Source organism: Marmota flaviventris, chromosome 3 (genome assembly GCF_047511675.1).
Source record: "Marmota flaviventris isolate mMarFla1 chromosome 3, mMarFla1.hap1, whole genome shotgun sequence".
Lineage (NCBI taxonomy): Eukaryota > Metazoa > Chordata > Mammalia > Rodentia > Sciuridae > Marmota > Marmota flaviventris.
In genome coordinates, this window is record NC_092500.1 from 106,008,911 (window position 1) to 106,033,253 (window position 24,343).

General features: G+C 35.6%; 1 protein-coding gene across 1 annotated transcript in view; it reads right to left on the reverse strand.

Moving 5' to 3' along the window:
* Positions 1 to 24,343, reverse strand: part of Kcnu1 (potassium calcium-activated channel subfamily U member 1) — a 177,238-nt gene that overhangs the window by 128,469 nt on the left and 24,426 nt on the right. Inside the window, exons 3-10 of the mRNA XM_027939273.2 lie at positions 18,627 to 18,688; positions 17,409 to 17,499; positions 16,105 to 16,216; positions 15,069 to 15,144; positions 13,649 to 13,724; positions 8,562 to 8,732; positions 6,708 to 6,799; positions 3,901 to 4,011 (exon numbers count right to left, since the gene is read on the reverse strand). Of these exons, the coding sequence (XP_027795074.2) occupies positions 3,901 to 4,011; positions 6,708 to 6,799; positions 8,562 to 8,732; positions 13,649 to 13,724; positions 15,069 to 15,144; positions 16,105 to 16,216; positions 17,409 to 17,499; positions 18,627 to 18,688 (791 nt within the window). The remainder of the gene's footprint in view (positions 1 to 3,900; positions 4,012 to 6,707; positions 6,800 to 8,561; positions 8,733 to 13,648; positions 13,725 to 15,068; positions 15,145 to 16,104; positions 16,217 to 17,408; positions 17,500 to 18,626; positions 18,689 to 24,343) is intronic.

The following is a 24,343-nucleotide window of genomic DNA, read 5'->3' on the forward strand; positions in this document are numbered from 1 at the left end:
TTTTGCTCTTTGATGTGTAAACTGTGAACATTCACTATTCTCTCCACTGGTAACTTTTTCCTGGATGACCACCCCAATATATCCCATGTCTAACAGTGTTGAATTGGGTGTCCCTTCTATGTTACAACAGCAATAACATGCTTGCCTCTCTTTGCCCTGTTTTGTTTTCCACATTTTAAGTAAGTTTATGTGTACACGATTTTCATTTCTCTTTATCAGCATTATTAAATTTTTCCAGTCTGAGAAATGACATCTTTTGTAAACCACAGGAAGTTCTCATCTTTCAACTTGTATCATGAAAAATAGCACATATAAAAATATATAATATATATTCATTGAAAACAAGAAATGATAATAAAGTCTATACTCATGTACCCCCCTCATGCATGATACTAATCGAAATAACTCAAGAAGCATTGTATCATCTTCATTCCTTATTGTGTCATTTTAAGTCTAGTTATCTGGCTGCTTATGAGGAAAGCTGCTGATTTCAATTTATGTATTTTGCTTAATTTAGCCATAGTTTTTGTTCCATGTAACCAGTATCTTGAATTATACAAATGTTAGTAATTTACCTATGTGAAATTTCAAAGCATACCTTATATTTTTTTTTGTATCTTTGTTACCAAAGAAAGAAATGTGTTCATTTCTGCATCAGTTATTCACTTTTGTATAAATTCTTTCAGGATCTTTGTGACTTAAAATAGCAAGAAGTGGTGTCAAAGGGAAAATGACCTCAGGAGAAAAAATCAAGTCCAGTGTGCACACCTATAGCATTTGATCTCAGGGTCAGGCTCCAATCAAGGATACAACAGTTTTTTCAGAGCTCAGAAAGATGTTGGATGGTGACCTGAAGATTCTCTTACTCAAGCCAAGGGGCTTCAAAGAAGTGAAGATAAATCTATCTTCAAGGAATTGTGAATATGACTTGCTTCCATTCATTGGTTCAATGGGGCTCAGTTGGGTGATACTGTTGCTTCATGTGTTTTTGTTGGAATGACTTCTATGATTGCATGTGTCTTGAGAGCTTTATTGGGCTACAGTGTCTGAGATGACATCATTTACATGTCTGTTGACTCAATGGTGCTATCTGAAATGGCTGGAAGCTGGATGGGCTTCTTTCTCCATCTAAATGGATGATTGTAGACTGAAAGCAGAAGCTATCAGAACTCTTCGAAGATGGCTGGCCATAATGGACACACTGTCACTTGTACACATTTTATTAGATAAAGGAATCAAAAGCAAGAGCAGATTTAAGTTAAAAGGCCATCCTGGATTTAATAAAGGGGAGTATGGGACTCCACTTTTGGTTGGAAGAATGGATTATGTATAAGTATTTGGAAAGAATAACCTTCTTTAAAAATAATCTACCATAGTCTTCCCTCTGTCCGGCCATAAGAATTCATATCCTTGTCTTGCACAAAACATTCTCACTTTTCTCCCAAAGTCCTATATCTTTATGGCATCTCCTCAAACTCCTGGATCTTCTCACCTAAATCTGATTCAGATCTGCGTGTGTCTCCTGAGACATAGCTCCACCTAATACCAAGACCAGTGAACTGTGAACTGAAAAGCTTCTCACATCATCAACTGACATACCATTATGAGGTAGAGATAGAAAAAATTGTACTGGACATTCCCAGTTAATAAGGGAGTGGGTGGTAATGGAGAGCACATAGAAATCTGAAGTCTATCTCTCTGAAATTCTGAACTGTATCTGAGCACATATTATTGGGTCACTTACTTCCTGAGCAGAGAATTTTTTTTTATTATGGTCCAGTTGCTCAGGTCTGTCCTCATGAACTAATTCATTTTTCTTTGATACTTGTCTCTGAATTCTCATCTTTCATTTCCCTAGTAAGATGGCCTCCATTTGTACTTAAGTACCTGCTACTACCTGATTTCTGCTTGCACTAGATTAGGAGCTTCGAGGCATGCTTTTTCTTATGCACTCTCTCTGTCCCTTTTACTCTAAACTGTCAGGACTATTACTAGTAAAATTTAAGACTTGAATATTTTATAAAAATCTTATTCAGATTTATGTCATGATCATATTCATATTCTTGGAGACAGTTTCTCTTAAAGAACGTAAAGCTTCCTAGAAGAATGTCTCAGCTTCTTGAAGACCTTTGGCCTGACTGAGAGCATCTATAGATCATTACTCTACATCTTTCTGAAGTCTAAAGAACCTGATAGTCACATTCTTGATTGGAGACTGACCCTGAGAGCAGACATTATAAGGGTGCACATTGGACTTGAATTTTTTTTTCCTCTGGGGTCATTTTCTCTGTGATATATTTTTAGCTAGTTGGAGAGACTGTTCTGGGACTTTTATACTTACTCTTTGTTCTGCTTGAAAACTAAAAAATTTCTCATTTAAAACAAATTCCTTATAATATCCTTATGATTAAACTAAAATAAGTGAGACTCAGTAGTATTCTTTAGGGGAAATCTTCTTAGCCAACTTCATAATTTCATGAGGTACATTTTCTATCATCCATGCTATTGCCAGAGAAATTATTACAAAAATTCTATAATGATAACATTGGTTGTGCTTCCTCTAACACCTAGTAGCAATTTCTTCATGGTCTTTCCAGCCCTGCCAACAATATTCATGAAAACCTTCCAGCCTCTGTCTACCTTGGAAAAGGCTATATTTTGGCTCCTGGAAAGACAGTACTCCACTTCCAGTATCAATTCTTTTGTATTAGTTATTCATTTCTTCAATGATGTGGAAACAAAACTACTGTCCATCAATAGCAGCATAAAGTAATAAATGTTATTGTAGATCACATATGTGATGATCCAAAATCATGGTGGATTGTGCAGAGTGCTCAACTGTAAAATGCATGAAGGTCAAGGCAATCCCACATACAATCCTGTGTAAGATCAAAATGCTATTTCAAATCTGTCTAACTTACTCAGCGAATGATGTTTGAACAATTGATTAATCACTGGAGAAAAATAATGCTGTTATTATCACACACAATCAATCCCAGAGAGCTTGAATATTAAAAATTATAATGTGAAAATATAATAACACTACAAAAATATTCACTTAATTCTGTAACAGAGAGGCCTACGAAGGTCAGAAAAGCAAAGAGCTGAAATAATGAGTTGTTGGATTAGAACACATGAGAACTAAGTGCTTCCATATTAAAAACACAAACACAATTATGTATACACAACAAAAGACACAAAAGAGAGAATATAAAAATATATTGAGTGTTTGAAAGTCAATAAGCCAACAGATGACTCCCCTGATAGAAGACCATAAAAGAAATAGGAATTTCAAAAAGAAATGAGAACAGTTAAAACACACACAATTGTTCAATTTTACTAGGAAATAAAATTGAATATTGTAAAATGAAACAATAAGAATTCATTTCACACACTTCAACTACACTTTAAAAATCTCTCTGTATTAAATATGTATTCCCCGGTGTTTGACAAACTCTTTTATTTGAACTCTGCTGGTGGATAGGTGTACTGGATAGAACAAAAACACCATGAAGGCCAATCCTTTCTGCTTCCATTTGAACTTCACACTTCCCATTCTGAGAATTAACAGTTCAATTAGTAATAAGAAAGTATGACATAAGATTTGTGCACAAAATTATGGTCAAATATGATAATAGCACGTGTAAAATAACTAAATTCCAGCTAATAGAGCCACTTAAGTAATATTAAAATACATTTAGGAAAGCATCTGGTAAGATATATCCCAAAATATTTGCAGAGGTTAACTCTGGACATGATATTGCTCTTCTTTTTCTTTCTTATTTATTATTATTTCCTAAAATTTATATGAATATTATAAAGGTAACTTTCTTCCGTTAAAGTATGTGTACATATTTCAAGCATTAATTTAGAACCCATGAACCTTACAGATATACTTACTCTCCCAGAAAAACAATCTCAGTGTTGATTTCCCCTGACCTGTGACGTAGAAAATTCCTCAGGAAAGCGGTCACACTGTCTACAGTGATGTTTCCACAGACTACAATGAACCTAGGTAATAAGAATAGACAGAAGGGTCATCTGAAGAACAAAAGTACAATGGGGAGTGGATTCCCCATATCCACAGGGAGTGGATTCCAAGACCCCCAAAGATACCAAAATTTGCAGATGCTCAAATCTCTCATATAAAATGATATATTGATAGCATATAACTTAGATTCTCCTGTCTACTTGAATCATCATTTGATTACTTATAATACCTTATACATTGTACATGCTATGTAAATAGTTAGTACACTGCCTTTACCTCCTTGAATAGGTTCATAGTTTGCTATGGAACTTGTACTCCCATTGCAAATATTTGTTCAGGGAATAATGACAAGTTCATTTTTTATGCAATTTTCTACCGGTGATTGGTAGAATCCACTGATTATAGCTTCTTATTAGGATTTAGGGATGACAATTAGCTTAAACCTGATTACAAATAAATTTAGATTTTAAATCCTCAGATTTTTAAAATAGGAACACTAAGAGCTGCATCTCCAATGTACAAAAGCACCAGACTTCTGTGGTCTTCTAGCTCATCTCAAATATGGCTTGTTTCCAAACAACTGAATTGCATGTAGTTTTTCAGGAGCACAATCATTGCTAGATTTATTGTAGCTATTTATGACTTATAATGGATTTCTCATTCAGTTTTTCTCCCTTGGATTTCTGATGCTCTGATATAGACTTTTTTTTCATTGAGGAACTGAGGCTCAGAATGATTTAATCCACTTTTCTGTAGCAAATGGGAAATATTGTGGTTGAGCTGGTCTCGTATTCTAGATCAGTTCCACATCTAAAATTATCAGGTATATATGACAGAATAAGCCATATGGAGAGAAATCTAAGATAGGTACAGAAAAAAAATGTTTTCAGGATGAAAAACAGCCATCAATTTTCTTAGGCTTAACATATTTGCAAAAACTATTTTCCCCATTAATCATTTAAGAAAACTGAAGGAATAATTATAGCCTAAATTAACCCAAAATTTCCTAACCCTAGTGGCTGATATTTCATATGCCTTTTCTGAAATGAAAAGTTTCAGATTTTGAGACTTTGGCTTATCTGGTTTATTCCATTACTTTATCTTAGTTATTTTTTCATTAATTTCAACATATATTTCCTTTTCTATTTATACTTCTTGGTCAACAAAGTTTTTTTTTAATCAAATGTGTTAAGAAATCTCTCCAAAGAGATTAATCTCCAATGTGCCTTTTTATTGTGGGGACTAAATGAAAAACAATTATATTACATTTAAGGTCTCCAATGCCTTCTTTTCTTCATAGATGTGAAAAGTAATAATGGAAACAAAGGTAACATAAGTTCAGAAGAAAATAGAATAAAAACACTTCCACATATAGTTTTCCTCCTTGGAATAAATAGTCATAACTTAGACAAAATCAATTATTTTAGAAGCACTGTAGAAGGAGGTAAAAAATGTTCTTCACTGTAGCAAATCTTTGCCCAAAAAATGAGCTCCAAGTGGTTTAGGGGAGTTTTACCTAAGACAACTCAATTACCTTAATTATTTTAAATTTGAATTGTGGCTTTAACTTTATCCATTATGTAAAGTTTTTTTGCCAAAAGTTCACCATATTATGGAAATGAATGAGACAATTAGTAACACAAGAGATTAGATAGTGATAAAGGATGTAGATTTGGATTACATAGAGGAAAGTGAAGGAGGAGAGGGAATATGGGGGTAGAAATGATAGCAGAATGAATAGGACATTACGACCCTTTGTGCATATACAACCAGAAGAATGAGAGGTTATACTCCATTTATGTGTGATGTGTCAAAATGTGTTCTACTGCTATGTATAACTAATTAGAACAATTAAAAATATTTAAAAAGAATGTAGAAATATTGCCAAAATTACTACTATTTATTGACAGTGGATTATAACATTATCTGTCATTTTAGTTCTACATATTTTTGGAATAAAAATGGAGTCACTGGTGTTTGAAAGAATGAAAGAGAGAGAAAGAAAGAAAGAAGGAAAGAAAAGACAGGAGGTAATGAAGGAGCAGTTTTTATGCAAAATTACAAGATTTGAACAACTATCACATAAGACATTCAGACCACAACCTGCACAAGATCCCCAAAAACCTTGCACAAAGAAGTGCTTCTACAGGGGCATCTGAGTGACAACTGCCTATTCAACCTCACACTGGTACCACCCCTTTATTAGTCTTTGAGGCCAATAATTATTTTTCAATATTTCTTCTGTAGTCCTCTTCATATAACCTTTATTTTTTATCTGGTGCTCAAAAGCTCTTCCTACCTCAGCCTCTCAAGAACTTAGTAGCACAGGCATGACCCGCTGTGATCAGCTTTCATTTCACCTTTAAATCATCCTTTACCTCCTTAAATATGCTCATAGTTTGCTACAGAATGTGTATTTCCATCGCAAATGTCTTCTATTCCCAATTAAATGTCATTATTCTTTGGAGAATCCCTGCCACTCTGTTATTTAGGTTTGCCTACTTGATTTAATGTCCTTATAAGTGTCTATATAGTAGTTTGTATCAAATATTTATTTGTATGGTATTGATTTTAGTACAGTCCCTTCAGTGATGGAAAAACTTGCCAAAATGTTCACCTTTGATCTGTAATCATGTCAGTTAGTAGGCATCTATTATAAGGTATGTGCCTAGTGGAATATGTGAAACTGTAGAAATTACACTTAAATGATACTTACTTCTTCCCTTTGACAACTTCATAGGAACTGGTGTATTTCCTTTTGTTAGCAAAAAGTTCCACCATTTCAGGGATATAGTTCGCAAATAATATCTAAGGGGATCAGCAAATAAAATGTTATGTCTCATTATATTTTATCAGTGCATTATAGTCATACATAATATTGGGGTTTATTTTGACACACTTATGCAAGCATGGAATATAATTTGTTCTACCTTCAGTCCCCAGTATTTCTGCTCCCAAACCCTCCCCCTGTTCTTCTTCCTCTATTGTACTGGTCTTCTTTCAATTTATTTATAGCTTTTAAAAAAACAGAAAGATGAAATTCACTGTGGTATATTCATATATATCCATAGCATATTCTGGTCAATTCAATTCCACCATTCCTCTCCTTTCCCATCCCTCTACTTCCCCATCAATCCCTTTCTTCTGTTCCATTGATCTTCTTTTCTTTCATGAAATTCCTCTCTATTTCCCCCCCTTATTTCAGTCTAGTTTCCTTGGTAGATACCCCCCAAATTAGAATCAATATACCATAGTGATATAGTAAGATATGGAACCACCTGAAGTGCCTGTGTACAAATGAATGGATAAAGAAAATGTGGTGTATGTACATACAAAATGGAGTTTTACTCAGCTATAAAGAATTAAATTATGTTGGTAAATGAATGGAACATGATGCTTTATGACATAAGCCATATTCAAAAAAGTGAAGGGTTGAATGTTTTCTCTCATATGTGGAAAACTAGACCAAAATAAGGTCTCATTATTTTCACAAATGTTCCAGAATTCCAAGAATATAAAAGAAAAAAGTCATGTACAACTTTCTTCCATCTAGCAGGGGATATGACAGTTATCTGCATTTTAAAAGGGAGACCATTTTTCTTGATTGGCCTTTGGATCTGGCTAAAATTTAATAAAATGTTTTTCAGCATACAACATGATAAAGCAAAGGTAAGGGGAAGGTCGCTTCTCTTATGGTTTTGCCCTTCATAACTTTCAATTCCCTTCTTAATTCTGACTTTGCACTATTTGGGCCTTGGAAAAATGAAAAGGTCATGGGGCTGAGGGAGCTTAAGAGATAATGATTGAGATGAAAGGATGTAACACCATGGACAGGAGGGTATGAGAAAGAAGATAGAGTACAGAACTCTTATTGTTTTTTTTTTTTTTCCTTTTGGTACCAGGGATTGAACTCTGCAACAATCAATCAATGACCTACATCCCCACCCACTCCCTTTTTAAAATTTAGAGACAGGGTCTGGCTTAGGGCCTTACTAAGTTGCTTAGGTCTTCCCTAAGTTGCTAATACTGTCTTTGAACTCATGATCCTCCTGCCTCAGCCTCCTGTGTCCCTGGGATTACAGGCATGCACCATTGTACTGTGATAGTTTTTAAGTAACTAAAATAAAACTCATTAAAAGAAAAGGAGCCTTCCTTTGCCCTTAATATACTCCTGAACCAAGAATAGATGCTCATTTATCTGAAATTAAATGCTGATGGGTAAGAGCTTACTCATTTGGGATGGATGAAACAGAACTTTCCTTAGATCAAATCTTGAATTTCCTTCTTCAGAAGAAAGACTTTAATTTGATGGTAAAAGATGAAAGAAGATCAGTTTATTCAAATCAAGGTAGAGGCTAAGGAAAGTTTTCTCCCTTTTCTACCATCCTTCACCCCTAGAAACCAAAAAATTGTACCTTGGGCTCTTGGGGATGCAGTTTATAAAATATGGAATTTATGCATCTTCTCATTTTCACATGACACCTGCTTTCAAACCTTTACCTCTTGTGACTAACCAGTATTTTTCAGTTCATATAACTACATTCAAAATACACTTAAAAATATTGTTCACCAAACTCCCCAGGGTGAAGAACATGATAAAGGTCCGTCCTAGGGATGTCTTGGCTACCACATCTCCAAAGCCGACAGTTGACGTTGTTGCCATGACCAGGTAAATGGACTCAAAATATGTTATATTTTGTGAATTTCTACCTTTGAGCCAGGGATCACCAAAATTTTCCACCTGTTTAAAGAGAAAAGACTTAGATTTCTGAATGGAATCTAAGGGAAGGCTTAGAACAAATAGGCAAGACCTCAGATTAATCTCACTTAATTTCATATTTTTCAAAAATATTTTCCTGTTTTTTCCCTTGGAGTCATTACATTTTAAGAAAACTAAATGAAAAATTAAATGGTTCTGAGGCTGCTGTGAGGACTTTGCATATTTCAGGTGTGATCAAAAAGCCTGAGTTCTCTTCACTGTGATTATTGCTGAACCTGAGAGGATGTGTGGCTTGTGCTCAGTATCTGAAATACTCCATGGTGTGGAGGCCACTGCCCCATCTCTCTTCTCATGAGGCATGCCATCGCAGACTGGAGCCCAGGGACCCCAAAGTCTCTCAGGTCAAGCAGTTACCACTCATATTCATTTACTAACCAGATTAGGAGCACCATTGAGGAAAGAAGCATTTTAGTAAATGAGTACTTCATTTTAGTGAGCTTAAGTTACATAAATACTAGTATAAGAAAAATAGACAAGCTTCCCAAGTATTTCCCCCTTTCCTTGCAAAAATATTTCCAGTGATTAAAAAAAAAAAAAACCTCTGAAAAATATTTTCCTGTTTTTTCCCTTGGAGTCATTACATTTTAAGAAAACTAAATTTATTATATTATCTTTTTTTCTATTAAATAAATGTAGTAACAGGCATTTATGAGTATTATAAATATGTAAAATATAATATATATTTTATATAACATAATAGTTATTATTATGTATTATATATGCCATGCATTTTATATATGTTTATATTTATATACAATTTATAAGTATGTATAATTTATAAGTATGTATTTATACATAATTGTTCTTTTTCCCTTTTTCCCCCTTAGTTTACATATTTCTTAAATGATTTCCAGCAACAATGATGATAAAATTTTGGAGATGTCTGGAGAAAGTATGTGTTTTGTTTTGTTATTAAAAACTGGAATTGGGATCAGAAGTCATGTTATTTGCACATGGATTTGATCAATTTTTAAAAGCAATGTTCCAAATACAGACCTTTTCCTAATTTTGATGGGGCAGAAGGTTAAAATTGTTTATTCCTTTAACCCCACACTCCAAAATAGAAAAGAGGATGTATATTCATACTTAATTTCTATGGCTGATACTAGATATTGTGTACCAATCTGCTTCTGCTGACTCCTGGGGTCTTCACTATTTTTAAGACTAGTATATATCAGATGAAAGACAAGTTTAAGTCACTCCTGTATATTGGGACAGTTTCCTTGAAGCTTAAACTTCATTGTGTTTCACAACATCTTGGCACAGGGATTCAATATTATCCCTGAGAAATACATTGTATAGAAGAAAAGCAAATTGATTTCAATCTGAGAATATCCTTGAAAATAATTTAAATAGCCCTTTAAAATTTAACTCTCTGTCTTTGGGAGTATTTCTTACTTCAGTGTTTCAAATCCCTTTCTACTTTCCCAGCATCTCTCTAAATTGCTGGGGTAGTTTATGAGGAAAGAGAGTTGGCAGCCTTAAGCTGATCCATCTGTTCACTCTGCTTTTTCTCTTACCATGTTGGCATCAACCCATTAGACCAAGATGGGAAGTAAGTTAAAGATAAGGCAAAGGATCATGGACCAGTGTTTAGATACTGAATCATTATCTAATTCCATATTTCAAAACTGAATCTCATGTTTTTAAACTTTATCTTTCAATGCAATTTAGGTCAGACATACCATGTAGGAGAATTCTAGAACACTTTCCCATCTTCTCTCACCTCCCCACTAACATATTAGTTATATTCATGTGGCACATGCACATTCTAGTTTGTAACCATAAGGTGTCTGGTTTTATTTTCTGTCTTTTAAATTAAGTCAGTAATCACTAACACTATTTTTCATCACGGACTGACCATTTGTTTTTTTTTTTGTTTTGTTTTGTTTTTTGTTTTGTTTTGTTTTGATTCATGACCTTTGCAGCTGCTTTTGATCAGGATACATTTCTGAAAGGGTTTCACAGGTGTTATTTTCCTTTGGATGCTTAAAGTAATAAAATAGGTTACTTTTTTTCACACAAACTTCAAGACATTTCTCTATCACTTTCTGGTATTCAGTAATGCTACCAAGAAATATGATGCTAGTTTTCCCCCCTTTTCTGTGTGTCTTGCTTTCTTCTGCATAGATTCTCTCCCTTATTCTTGGCAGTCAGTGATTGTTCCAAAACATGACTGGAACTAATAATTTAGAGTTGCCAGGTGATGTGGCGCATGCCTATAATTCTAGTGGCTGGGGAGGCTGAGGCAGGGGGATCACGAGTTTAAAGGCAGCCTCAGCAAAAGGAAGATGCTAAGCAACTCAGTGAGATGCTGTCTCTAAATAAAATACAAAACAGGGCTGGACATGTGGCTCTGTGGTCAAATGCCCTTCAGTTTAATCCCTGGAACCCATCACCCCCCAAATAATAATAATTTAGAGTCATTTTCCCTGGAATACAGTGTACTTTTTAATCTATTGATGCACAACCATGTTTTCAAACAATTTTCTGGTGCCATTTTTTGCATCCTTTCCTTTGAAAGTATTTATGATATTTATACTTTGTTGGATCAATATTGTTATCCATCTTTAATGTTTCTTCTCCACAATTATGTATCTTCTAAATCAGTAGTTTTTCTTTTGTCCTGTCATACATGTTTCTGAACATGTTAGTGTCACCATTATTATATTTTGTTTTTTTAATATGATTTTAGCTCTGTAATAATTTCTTCTTTTTCTCTGTAATCTCTCAACCTATTCTTCAGTTCCTCCAATTGTTTAATAATTCCATAGTCAAAACCTTATAAATTATTGTATGAAGGATAATTTCAGTCTTTTTTATAGTTATTTGTATTTTTTTTCAAAATGAGGGATTTTCTTAACTTTTCTTTGTTCCCCTGGGCAAATTATCTTGTAATGATTGGTATTATGTAATTACTATTATAGTGGTATCTCTATCCCTTCCCTAACACCTTGTTATTTTTGACAGATTTGAAGCTTAGGTACCAAACTGATTCATCTCTAGTTAATGCTCATCTTTTGTCGGTATCAACATTCAGCAGGATATTGTGAGTATGGAAAGGTGTTGAGTTGGAATCATGATAACTTTTATTTTGATTTGTCACTTCAAACAGTCTCCCAATAAATCTACTGAGTATAGTCCCACTAGATTTTTTACATTTTGGAAATTAGTGTGACCCAAATAGAGCCCTTTAATTCACAAGTCATTTGGTTGCTTCTCCTTTCTCTGCATGCAGCCTTCCTTGGAGGTCTCCTCAGCTGGGGGACTGCATACCCAGTGGGGGAATAGGCTCACATGCTGAGAGAGAGGACAAGCAAGAGACTTCAATGATTTAAGTGGGTCAGGCAGATCCCATGCCCAACCCAAGAGCACCTGCTTTACCCAGGGAGCAGTCACTCTTCAGCTATGACTCTTGGTGGCCTTGAGAGTGTGGGGTTACCCCACTCTTGCATTTTCCCAAAGAACTTAGAAATCTGGATTTTTATGTGAGTGCTCCATAAAAGTTAGCAACTAATTTAAAAAATAGAAAACAGAAAATGAAAACATAATTAAGTCAAATACAACTTGCATATAGGCCACATTAAGCTGAAAATCCTCTAATTGGAATTGCCATTGAAGACAAGAGGTCAGAATGGCTTTTCCTTCAGCCTTCTAGGATGGCCAGCAAATCTCTACAGGAACACTGATGATTGCTTCTCCCCTGGTAGTTGCATGACTCCAGGTCTAATTCTCTACATTCAAGGATCTGCCTTTCCTGTTGTGACACATCTTCAAGAAAACCTTTCCCCTGCTCAAGTGCTAAAGAGGAATGTGACTGGCTTCAGATTTTTCAAAAGTTCCATAATAGTGTGCATTTAGTATTTAACCTTTCCTGGATAAATTGAGGATGGTAAGTGGTTTGACTTTTTGTTCTTGTTATTGTTATAAATGATTTTGAGAGACAGAGTCAAGGCCACAGGACTGCCCTTATATTTTCTATTTTGTTTTTCTCAAAGGATTAAGGATTCTTTAAGCTTTAAACCTCCCACTTCAATTTTCACATTCTTTGCATCAATTTCACATTTGCTCCTCAATTGTCCTCAAGAAGTAAAGACCAGGAATTTCTTTCATATTGATGCAATCCATTTACTGTGTTGCTCACTATGTGTGATAGGAACTAGTCATTCCTATAGGTTAAGGAAGCAGAGAGATATTCCGATTAATTTCAGGAGCCTCAAAACTTCCTTTGGTGTGGCTGGGGTTGTGGCTAAGGTGCTAGAGTTCTTGCCTAGCATGTGTGAGGCACTGAGTTCGATTCTCAGCATGGCATATAAGTAAATAGAATAAAGGTCCATTGAAAATTAAAAAAATATATATTTTTATAAAAACTTTCTTTGGCAATAGCAACTCCTCCTGGACAACTATATAGCTTCTGTGTCTGAAATGTTTTAATTGTGTTTCTCCTCCCTCCTCCTCCTCTTCCTCTTCCACCTCCCCCCCACCTTTAAGTGGTTGAACTCAGGGCCTAGTTCATACTAAGCGCTCTCTCTCTCTCTCTCTCTCTCTCTCTCTCTCTCTCTCTCTCTCTCTATATATATATATATATATATATATATATATATATATAATTTGAGAATTCCTAGATCTCCATGAAATTTAGCAATAAATTTTACCTATTATGCATAACTTCAGACTTTATTATTTCTTTCCCTAAGAGCAAATTATCAAGGTGTGATCATGAGAGACACATATTTGAGACATGAAGGTGAGAAACAACCCTATATAGGGGTAGTAAAAAGTTAACCCTTTGTTCTATGCAGATTCCTATTCATTTTTTGAAGAAAGGTTGCTCACATTGACAGGCACACTGTTAGGCATCCTGATGCAATGCTTACCAGGTGAATGAATCCTGCAGCCGTGAACCAGGTACTGAGAGCTATTGATAACAGTTTGGAAAACTTCACTGAATTACTAGAGAAAGAAAGACAAAAAGCTGTTGGGGCTCCTCAAACAGGCTCCAAAATAACAAGAAAACCTCATCCTTTTAGATTTTGCTTGCTACTCAAGATTTGAATCATACACCTGGAACAATGACATTCCCAGTGGAAAGTATGACAAATACAGACTTCCAAGCTCCACCCTCAGCTACTAATCAGCATTATTGCAAAATTCTTTGCTTGATTCATACATGGTAGAGTCTGGAAAACCCAGCTCTCTAACTCAACTGGTCCTATTTATTTCAAAAATTATGAATTTTGCTGTAATATCCATTAGCCTTCTATTATATATCCTTTAAAAATACACAGCATGAGGATCATCATAAGATCAATCTACTAGATTATTATGTTGTCTAAAGTAAAAGTACAAAATGAATAAACCCAGCAGTCCAGGGAGTAGGCTTGCAAAATGAAATTTTTAGTAAATCATAGAAATGTAGAGTCCCTGAGATTGCTGAACTCAGAGCAGAATCTTGGAGGGAAGACGGTCAGAGATCCTCTTCTCACCCCAGGAAAGCCCGAGAGTTTAGCTGAAGTCTTTGTGATTTTCAGGCAGCACCATTTGTCACACAAGAATAGCCTTTCCTACCCAGAGTTCTCCACAATGCACAAACTCTTAGCAATGAAATGCACCTGGCTTGTAATACTTGATTTTTCTAGTGAAAATGTAGAAAATAAGGGGTGAGTAGATTTTGAGTAGGTAACAGACCAAACTGCTTTAAATTTTAGATGTATTGCTGCTCAAAGTTGTTTGGATTTTGTTGTTTTTTGAAGATATGAAGGTAGGTCTTCTTTTTTTTTTTCCCAAGGTTGGGGATCAAACCATGCACCTAGGTAAATTTTACCTAGTGTGCCATGGCTTTATTTCTGCAAGCAGTAGTTAACTGATGCAAATGGACAACTCTCACATACAGAGGAACTGTTACACTCCTAAACTTGAAAAAATGCTTCTTATTTTACCTGGCAAGGAGAAACATGATTCATTAAAAAAAAATGTGTAGAGCCAAAGCCTTTGAATTATTTGTTTATTTTTTGGTGGAGGGACCTAGAACTAGAAGACAACTGGAATTTACAAAAACAAAAAAACAAACAAACAAACAAACAAAAAAAAAACCAGTCTCTTTAAAATGATCACAAAGTTTGGGGCCAGTGTACCATGATGGGAGAAAATGAATAAATAATATGAATACTGAGGGACTTCATGATTTTTACACTGAAATTCTGTTGGGAATTGAGTGGAGCCTGAGGTCCAGTTAACATTTTCCTTCTAATCCAAACTACTAAACAAGCAGTACAGCCAGACAAAGCTAGCATTTACCTTGTCTTGATGGCTTGTAGAATTTGCAAGATTCGAGGGAGTTCCAGAAGCCGCAAAGCTCTTAGAAACCTTAAACCTACAGAGCAATCAAAAGGAGAAAGAATCCAAATGAAGAGGGTCACCCCAGGGAGCAGCCTCAATGATAACACGACTGGAATTTCATGCATTCTTTTCCTCCCTGAAATGTCTAAATGTAGTGTAGTGTTAAGAGGGTAAGAACATGAGCTGAAGTTCAAATCCTGGTCCTGACACTTACTAGCCAATGTCACCCCAGACAATTCTCTAACTTCTATAGTTCCTCATCTCTAAATTGGGAATTCTAATAATATCTACTTTATATAGTTGTAGAGTTAATAGAAAGCATGTTAAAGCATGCCTTCCATGTAATGAGCACTGTTCATTTTACTCTCTTCTTTTGAACTGGGAACAAATTTTCATCAAGCACTTAAACTCTTGACTATCCAATTTCTATAAACTCTTCAATATTTGTTGGATGTGTTATTTTATGCAGCTTTCTAATAATGGTAGCAAGGAAACTGGTATATATTTATAGATAAGAAATAAAAATATAAGATTACATGAAAAGCAATTAAAGCTACATACTACCAATGCACTGTCAATGTATCTACTTTAAAGGAAAACAACTCATTAAGTAATTCCCAAACATGTTGCAGCATGTGTAGGTATGATGATTAGCTTTTGAAAACTAAGGGAGGCTTTTTATCCCAGTGCATGTGGGATCCCCACACAACAGTGCCACAGGAGAATGGAATTCTTGATCTTCTCCTCTCAGATTGTGGCTGTGGTCATCCCATCAACAACAATGGAATGCTTACTCTATACCAGGTACACTGCTAGGTGTTGAGGCCAAAAAAAGATTTCTGTAAACACCATCTAAAACCACATGATTAGGGAGAGGAATTTTTAAAATAACAGTCAGGATTCAAAGAAAATGAAAGATAAACACTTATAGATGATGGTGAGAGGTTTTTTTTCCCCCATTATATATTGTTATTGATTCCAACAGCATACTTACCTAGCCAATTACTCTTCAAGTAATAAGAAATAAATGTTGGTGGGATGGTGAAAATGTCTACAATGGAATTCATTTCCAGCCAGAACTTGATCTTGTCATCAGCTGCCAAAAACTATCAAATGGAAAAAAAAATTCAAAATTCTGTCATGCTCAGGAATTTTAAAGTGAACAGGAGAGATGACATTATCCAACTGCATTTCATTCATCATCTGAAGCTTTGTTCTTGTTCTATCTTATACATGTGCAAACACAACAAATATATGTGCATCTATAACAACTTTGCATCTATATAAATATATCTTATAGTAGTTATTATAAATGTACATATATTTACATAGATGCAGATATTGCACTTTTAGTGGGTGTTAAATAAATAAACATATATGCATTTTACTTACTGAATCTTAATTCTCACATTTCAGTATAAGCATTTTCACCTTTTTACTGCTCCTAGAGTTTTCTGATAATGAAATTACATAAATAAAACCCCCATTGTGTGCTATGAAGATATATGATTTAGGATGATCTACAATGAAAAAGGTATAGCTTCCTAGAACCTTGGTTGACCATGCCTGTATTTATGAACTTTGCTATTTAGATTAAGAAAACTAGATTTCCAGAGGGAGAGTCTGCTATAACAGAAGATTTTGATGGAAAGTGTGGTCAGAGTGAGATTTAAAGGAAGGTAGTAAAAATTCACATCTTATATATGTGTATATACACTTGCATAAACAATATGCTCATATGGATAAAATATTTGATTTTATACTGTATGTACATATAAAGGTATATGTATATAGTCTCTCATAGTTATGAAATGCATAAATACATTAAAAACTAGAATGAGTACTTACTAAATGTCTATGAAATAAAAGAATTGCTTCATAAATGCGTGTAACATAAGTGAAACTACAACACAATAGTATTTTACATTGCCATATTGCACACATACCATTAGTCAAACAATGACATCTTCTGGAGACTTGTTCAAGCTCTGCTAGCTTGTGATTATTAATAGAGTTTTCCTAGTGGTAGGTGAGAAAGGAGGACATTGTGACAGGGTGATGGTACTTAATAAAGGAATTGTTTTTACTTGTGTTGGAATTTTGGATCTGGCTTACAGTTTCAAGTGCAGGAGAGAGAAGATTAAGGCCTTATTATATGTTTAACAACGTAGAGAACAGACCCTTCATCTTTAGAGCCTGAAAAGCTTGTGCAGATTGTGTAACTAAGGTATAGGCAGGTCTCTTCAAGTTGTTCCTGTTGTGTTTGTGTGTCTACCCACACTTCCCACTGGTACTTACTCTCAACCCAAAATAGAAACTGAAGAAAGCATTGAAAATCAAATCCACAGGGATTGTTTTGTCTTCATATGAAGAACAGCTTCCAACAGGGCTGGCAAAGAAATGAGGGCCGTTTGTAAAGGTGAACATTTAAAAAAGCTATAACTATAAAGGACAAATAAAAAGAGAGGATAGGCAATTTTCTCTTTATTCATCATGAATGGTCAGTTAAGTTCAAATCTGAAGAAAATTACCTTTCTCCTGGGAGTAGAGCTATGCATAAACAAAACCATTGGACCACCCATGGAGCTAAAAATAACAGGAAAATTACACCCTATTTCTGTCATAGGCTTTATTGGTTTCATTTCAGTTTTTTCATTGGTATTCAGAGCCATAAAGATAATGTGACTCTTCTTGGTTTGCAAGACTATCTATCTAGTCTGGATATTTGATAGAATTTGCAAGATTCCAGTATTTGACACAGAGCTCTTCTTTGTCAAGTGGACTAAACTGAACCAAATTCAAAGAAAATTTCCTAAAAGATCTGCTTGGAATTTTACAAATCAAAGACTACCAACTCTCCCTAGGTTCTGTAAAGTTGCCTAACATTTGTGGCCCTGCAAATCCTAATTTTATCTCAGCTAAAAATTTGATATAATTCCCAGATGATTGTTATAGAGTTCAAGATTAGGTTGGCTTTAGTTAAAAAAAATAATCTATCCTAATATAAGAAAGGAGTGCCTTCAGAGGACAGCAGACCACAGTCTGCTCCTCTATCTGAGGTGAGATCTAACATGTTCCTTTCTCAAAACCATTCAAAGTTCTCTGAAATCTCTGAGAAACTCTGAAACTACTACAGGACTTTTGTTTCAACACCTGAGGAATTCAAAAGCTTTCATTAAGTTAATTAAGTGAGGAGAGGACAACTAGAGGCTTGGTATGCCAAAGACTCTAGGGTTATCTGTGCATACCAATTTCTTCTAATAATGTAGGATGGCAGGATGCAGGGCAAACTCACACTTTTTCTTTCTTTTTTTATTTTATTTTATTGTGTGTGTGCAGAACTGGGTTCATGCTTGCTTGGGCAATTAAGCATTTGCCATTTTTTTTATGAGCTTGGTGAGTGTGTACACGTTTGTTGTGTGAAAACATATTAAACCTTATTCCTAAGGAGAAAATTCTAGAGTAGATGAATAAGTTATTGATGTAGAAGACAAGAGTAACACGATTTTTACTCACTCAGTAGAATTGATGAAATAGATTATAAGAGACCCGATGCTTAGTACAAACACAAGAATCACCTAGAAACAGAAACAAAGATAGGGGAGAAGGGGAGATCCATTTTATTGACATGAAATAAACCAAATTATGTTGTCTCTTTTTTAAAAAAAAAAACACGTTAAAATAAATTCTATTGTGTATATTTATTGCTAGGTAGAGAGGGGACAAGAGGAAATGTGCTTTCTTTTTTTACCTTGCCTGCTACATATGTGTAACTAATTATTCGCACATTCACGTATGCTAGCCTTAATTAATTAATTCAATCACTCATTCATCCAAGAAAAATGGATTGAACCTTTTACTAAATAAACACGCATGCACTTTACTTACCTAATATGACTCACACACACTTGAAAATGAATGGTTTATTCTTCCTGCTACCCCTAGAGCTTATCAAATGTTTAATGCTTACCATGTGTTATGTACTTCATTATGTTAGAAAATGGAGGCTATAGGATGAAGACCCTTGACCTGAACTGGCAATGGTAGAAGAAACAATTCCAAACATATCCACCTCAAAGGATACTCAGAATTTTGGCAGGAAGTGAAGTATTGAAAGTAAGAAGAAGAAAATGAGTGCTTTTAACATACCAGTGTGTCTAGCCTGAAATAAGCCAAGCTTGTGAAATGTAATTAGAAAACTGCCCATTCAAAGCCCTCAATGCATTTAAATAAAATCCTTGGCAGCCTCTGTGATTTTTCAGGTTGGCTCTAGGTAACTAAACAATTCCCCCGGTTATTTCTAGTTCTGAAACCATCCAGGTTTTAATATTTTCAGACCAATGTAGTTCCAATGATAAAATTCTAAAATCTATTTACAATTAAGGCTTCATTCCCTTTCAGCTCAGATGTTTCCTGGGTAGGCTCCTTGTTTTGGTAAGGGGGTGGGGGCTGTTCAGTGTCTTCTCTACTAACCCTTTCTCTTTTTTGATTTCTAATTTTCCACTGACTACACTGCTTTTGGCCTCTACAGAATTATAGGTCAGTGTTGGGGGCGGGGGGAGAAGGGGAGGTTGGAGCAGGCAATGTCTCACCAGACTGGTGTTAGGTCATGAGGCTCCCACCCTGTAGCTCTCCGGGAAGGTGTATAATGCCTACTTTCAGGGATGGTTCTATTGCTCTTTGTTGATCCCAATTCAATCCCTGCTCAAATTCAGCAAATATTTCTTTAGCTCCTATTGTGACCCAAGTACAGTTCTGTTCGTCTGTGAACCACAGATATGAAGAATTCTGTCCCCATTTAGCATACAGATCATACAATAAATAAAAATAATTAATATGCTAAACAAACATATGGTATGTAAGAAAATAAATGCTAAGAAATTAAAGTAGAGAAATGTAAAGAGGATCAGAAATGCAAGGGGAAGGGGCAGAGATGTGGAAATCTTGATAATATTTGATGGTTAACTATTCCATCTGTGGTTCCCTTCATTTGGGTGAACATATTCCACTTTCCCACACTGATTGATGGCGAATCTTTCCTCAATACTCCTCACACTTTGATTTTCTTCTGGAGCCCTTATTCCTCCACATGCCTACTTGAACAGGTTACAGAAGGCTCCCACTTGTGACACGCATGTGGCCCATGGAAGCAGACCAGCATTCCTTGCCCCAGCAAACACTGATAGGACGGATGACCTCCAGAGTCAGGGCTTCTCTGGGACAAAGCAGGTAGCCCAGCAGTCTTTTGTTACTGTTCTCTCCAGTGGGGAAAGTTGGCAAAGGAGAGGCTCAGGATACAGTGGGAATACTGCTTTTTCAGTGAGAAGGTTTTCAGAGGGAATACACCAAAATTAAATATTAAAATCACAGACACACAGAAGTTTGTATGCTTTGAATATAGGATTAAAAAGAATACCTTGGGAATCTAGCTGATAGCACTGTGGTGCTAGTTTACTGCAGAGGAGATGGGCAACCTTATCAGAAAGATTGAATTTGCAAAGAAAATTTGGTATGGGGAACCCATGGAACAGAGGGGCAGTTTGAACTTGAGTGACCCAGAAGCAGTGTGGCGAGCTGGTATATGAAGGGTGCTCCCTGCTCCTCCAGGGAGGGCAGAGAGCTGAGGAGGGATGCCATATTAAATTGGCCACAGCAGCTTTCTGCTGGGGGAGCCTAGGGATTCATAACAAGCATCAGCCGACTGTCCCTGCATGTGGTTGCCATTAGATCTGGAGTCTACCTGGCTGAGCCCAACTGAGATAGGCACAGAAGAGATTGCAGCCAAGGGGACTCAGGCGGGGGCTATGGAGTGGTAGGTAGCTTTCCCTTTTGGTTTGGTGGATTGCAAAACTAGTTGGAAAGAGAAAGTGAACAGGTGAATATATTATCAGATACTATCTGTATCTGATCCTGGGAAGATCGCATTTATGGGCAGTGGGGTTATGCTTGACCAGCAGAGATCCAGTTGATCACTTTGCCCCAATAGTGGATTTCTCCAGAGACCCCTCCAGAGATTGGATGCCCAGCACAGATTGGCATCTGCTCAGCAGAAGTGTGGCTGGAAGTATTTTGTCTCGAGCAGTTACATAGGACATAGTTTATACATAGAACATAGTTTAGGACATAGTTTGAAAGGTCAGAACTAAATGCCAGCTGCCTGCACTTCACATTTAGAACTCTGCATCAGTCCATCCAGGAGGGTATCCACCTAGTTATGTGGTCAAAACTCCAGTTGTCACTATTCTCTATTCTATCCTAACAATTGGCAAGAAGGGAAACTGAGAGTTATTACAGCCAGCCTCAGGTCCTGGCCAATCTAGCAGCCGGCTTAGTGAGCAACTAAAAAACAAACACAAACAAACAAACAAACAGTTGAACATCCCTCAGCCCTGTCCTTCCTAAGTGTAACACATCCTGAGAGGAAACGGAGAAAAGGACAGTGAGGTGCAGACAGTGAAATCCGTCCTTAAGGACAGTTTTGATCACCTCAGTGAAGACGATTTGGCATTAGGATTTTTTTCTTTTTTCTTCTTTTTCCACTGAGAATAAATGGGAGTGTGTGTGTTCTAGTTGTGCTGACTGGCACATTCATATGCAAACATAAATTCATTTTTCTTTTATTTTTTATCATTTTTCTTCTTCTCTTTCCTCATTCTTCTGTCATTTTGCCTTGCTTTAACGTTAGAGGAAAAGGGGTTTTTATTTGTTTTGGTTTGACATTTTGCTTCGTTTGTTTTAGCTCTTGTTTTTGTTTCTCTTACTGCGTTTTTCTCTCTTCTCCCTTCAATTGTCAACTTTGCTTGTTCTCTTTATCTTTCTTGTTATTTATTTTTTAAGTTATTTTTTACTTCTCCTTTTTATAGCCATCACATGCTCTCTCTTTCCTGCTTTACTTGTTTGCCTTTTGAATATTTTAAAACTTCTTTTCTTCTCACCCCATTTTCTCTTCTCTCAGTGAACCTAATTTTACTATCTTTAGGAACAGTTTGGTTTATATACTTCCTTTAAAAATAATTTAGTTTATATAATTCCTGCCCCACCATTCATGTTGTTGAGTTATTAGTACTGTTGAGTTGAAAACTGCTGTGTACTTTAATGCTTGGTCTACCTCATGGCTGTTTTTTGCTGATGCTGTTGTTAAATGCTTACCTCACCATTCCCCTTTCTGTGGTAATTAATTGTGTATAGTGGGCCTATGACATTTCTTCTAAAGCTGTGAACTTATTATTACTATTGCTGCTATTGCTTGTTTCCCCCTTTTCTGAGAGGGCTGGGAAGTGACTGGTTCACTGTGAATTCACAAGGTAGAGCTTCCTCAGCTGAACCATACCTGTAGCTCAGCAAAGTGATGGTACACCTACCTCCAGACACAGACTGATCTCATTCCAGTTTCATCAATGCTTTAACTCATTGAATGGGGGAGACAACCCCCTCAAATCAATGACTAGGCCCCAAGTTGGAAAAATAAGAGAGGGGTATCTGTCAGGTCTCATTTTTGCCCATCACTTCTATAGAAAAATGAGAAATATTCCAAAATGATCACTCAGAAAAACCCACAGTGTTATGGCAGCTCAATCAGAGTGAATTAAATCAGCAGTCCTGCAGTGGCAAATTGAGGGGTATTGGTGGTTCAAACTAACACTTGAACCCCCTGAACCTACATTTTGAAGTGAAGAGATATCAATAACACGGGGCTTATTACAAAAAAGACAACTACATACCAAGAGACATCCTCACAAAAGAGAAAGAGGAATATATCTCAATATATGCATAAGTACAAGACCTCTTAAAACACAAAGAAACAAGTAAACAAGTCTCATTTCAAATGTTACAAGGGATATGAATAGGAAAAAGAGAAAGTCAAACAATCTGTTTAACGAAGGCATTATTCTATACTTAGCAGATCCAAAAAACTCCACCAGAATACCTCTAGATCTGATAAACACATTCGGCAAAATAGTATGATCCAAGATCAACATACAAAAATCAATTTCCTACTTAAAAATGAATCTGCTGAGAAAAAAATAAAGGAAACTACTTTATTCACAATAGCCTCAAAAAGCTTTATTTAATCAAGAAAACTACTTTATTCACAATAGCCTCAAAAAACTTTATAAATAAATCTAAATAAGGATATGAAAGAATCCTACAATAAAAATTAGAAAGTACTGAAGAGAAAAACTGAGAAAGCTCTTGAAAGATGGAAAAACTTACCAGGTTCTTGGATCAGTAGAATTAATATTATCAAAATGGCCGTATGACCAAAAGCATTCTACAGATTCAATGTAATACCCATCAAACATAACTAGAAAAAAGAGTGATAGAATTTATATAGAAGAATAAAAGGCCCACAATAGTCAAAACAATTCTGAACAACAGGAGTGAGGCTGGAGACAGCATAATACCTTATCTCAAATATACTATGAGCTATAATAACAAAAATGGCATGGGTGTGGCATAAATACAGATACGAAGACCCATGGAATAAACTGGAAGACACAAAGACAAATGGACGTAAATCCAGTCATATGATTCTTGACACAGGTGCTAGAAGCAAATGTTGGAGAAAAGATTATCCTTTTAACATATGGTGTTTGGAAAAACTGCATATCTATATATTTAGAAAAAATAAAACTTGATCCCTACCTCTCACAGTACACAAAAATAAACTGCAGTTGAATAAAAACCCTAAGAATTAGACCAGAAACAGTGAAACTGCTTGATGAAAACAGGTGCAATGTTCCAACATAATGGCACAGGTATCAACTTTCTTAATAAGACTCCTAAAATTCAAGAAATAAAGCCAAGAGTCAACAAGAAGGGTGACATTAAATTTAAAAAATTCTGCAGAAAAAAAGAAACAATAGCATGAAGAGAGCCTACAGAATGGGAGAAAAATCTTTGCCAGCTATTATTCTGACAGAGGCTTAATAATGAGAATATATAAAGAAGTCAAAACACTTATTACCCACTGAATAAATGAACAAAAGATTTAAAAAGACATTTTTTAAAAGGAAGAAATACAAATGGCCAACACATATAGGAAAAAAAGTTTCAACTTTCTTAGCAATCAGGGAGATGCAAATCAAAACTACACTGAGATTTTATTTCACCCCAATTAGAATGGCAATCACCAATAAAACCAATAGCAATAATTATTGGTGAGGATGTGAAGAAAAAGGTGCACTTATACATTCTTGGTGGGATAGCAAATTAGTAGACTTTGGAAAGTA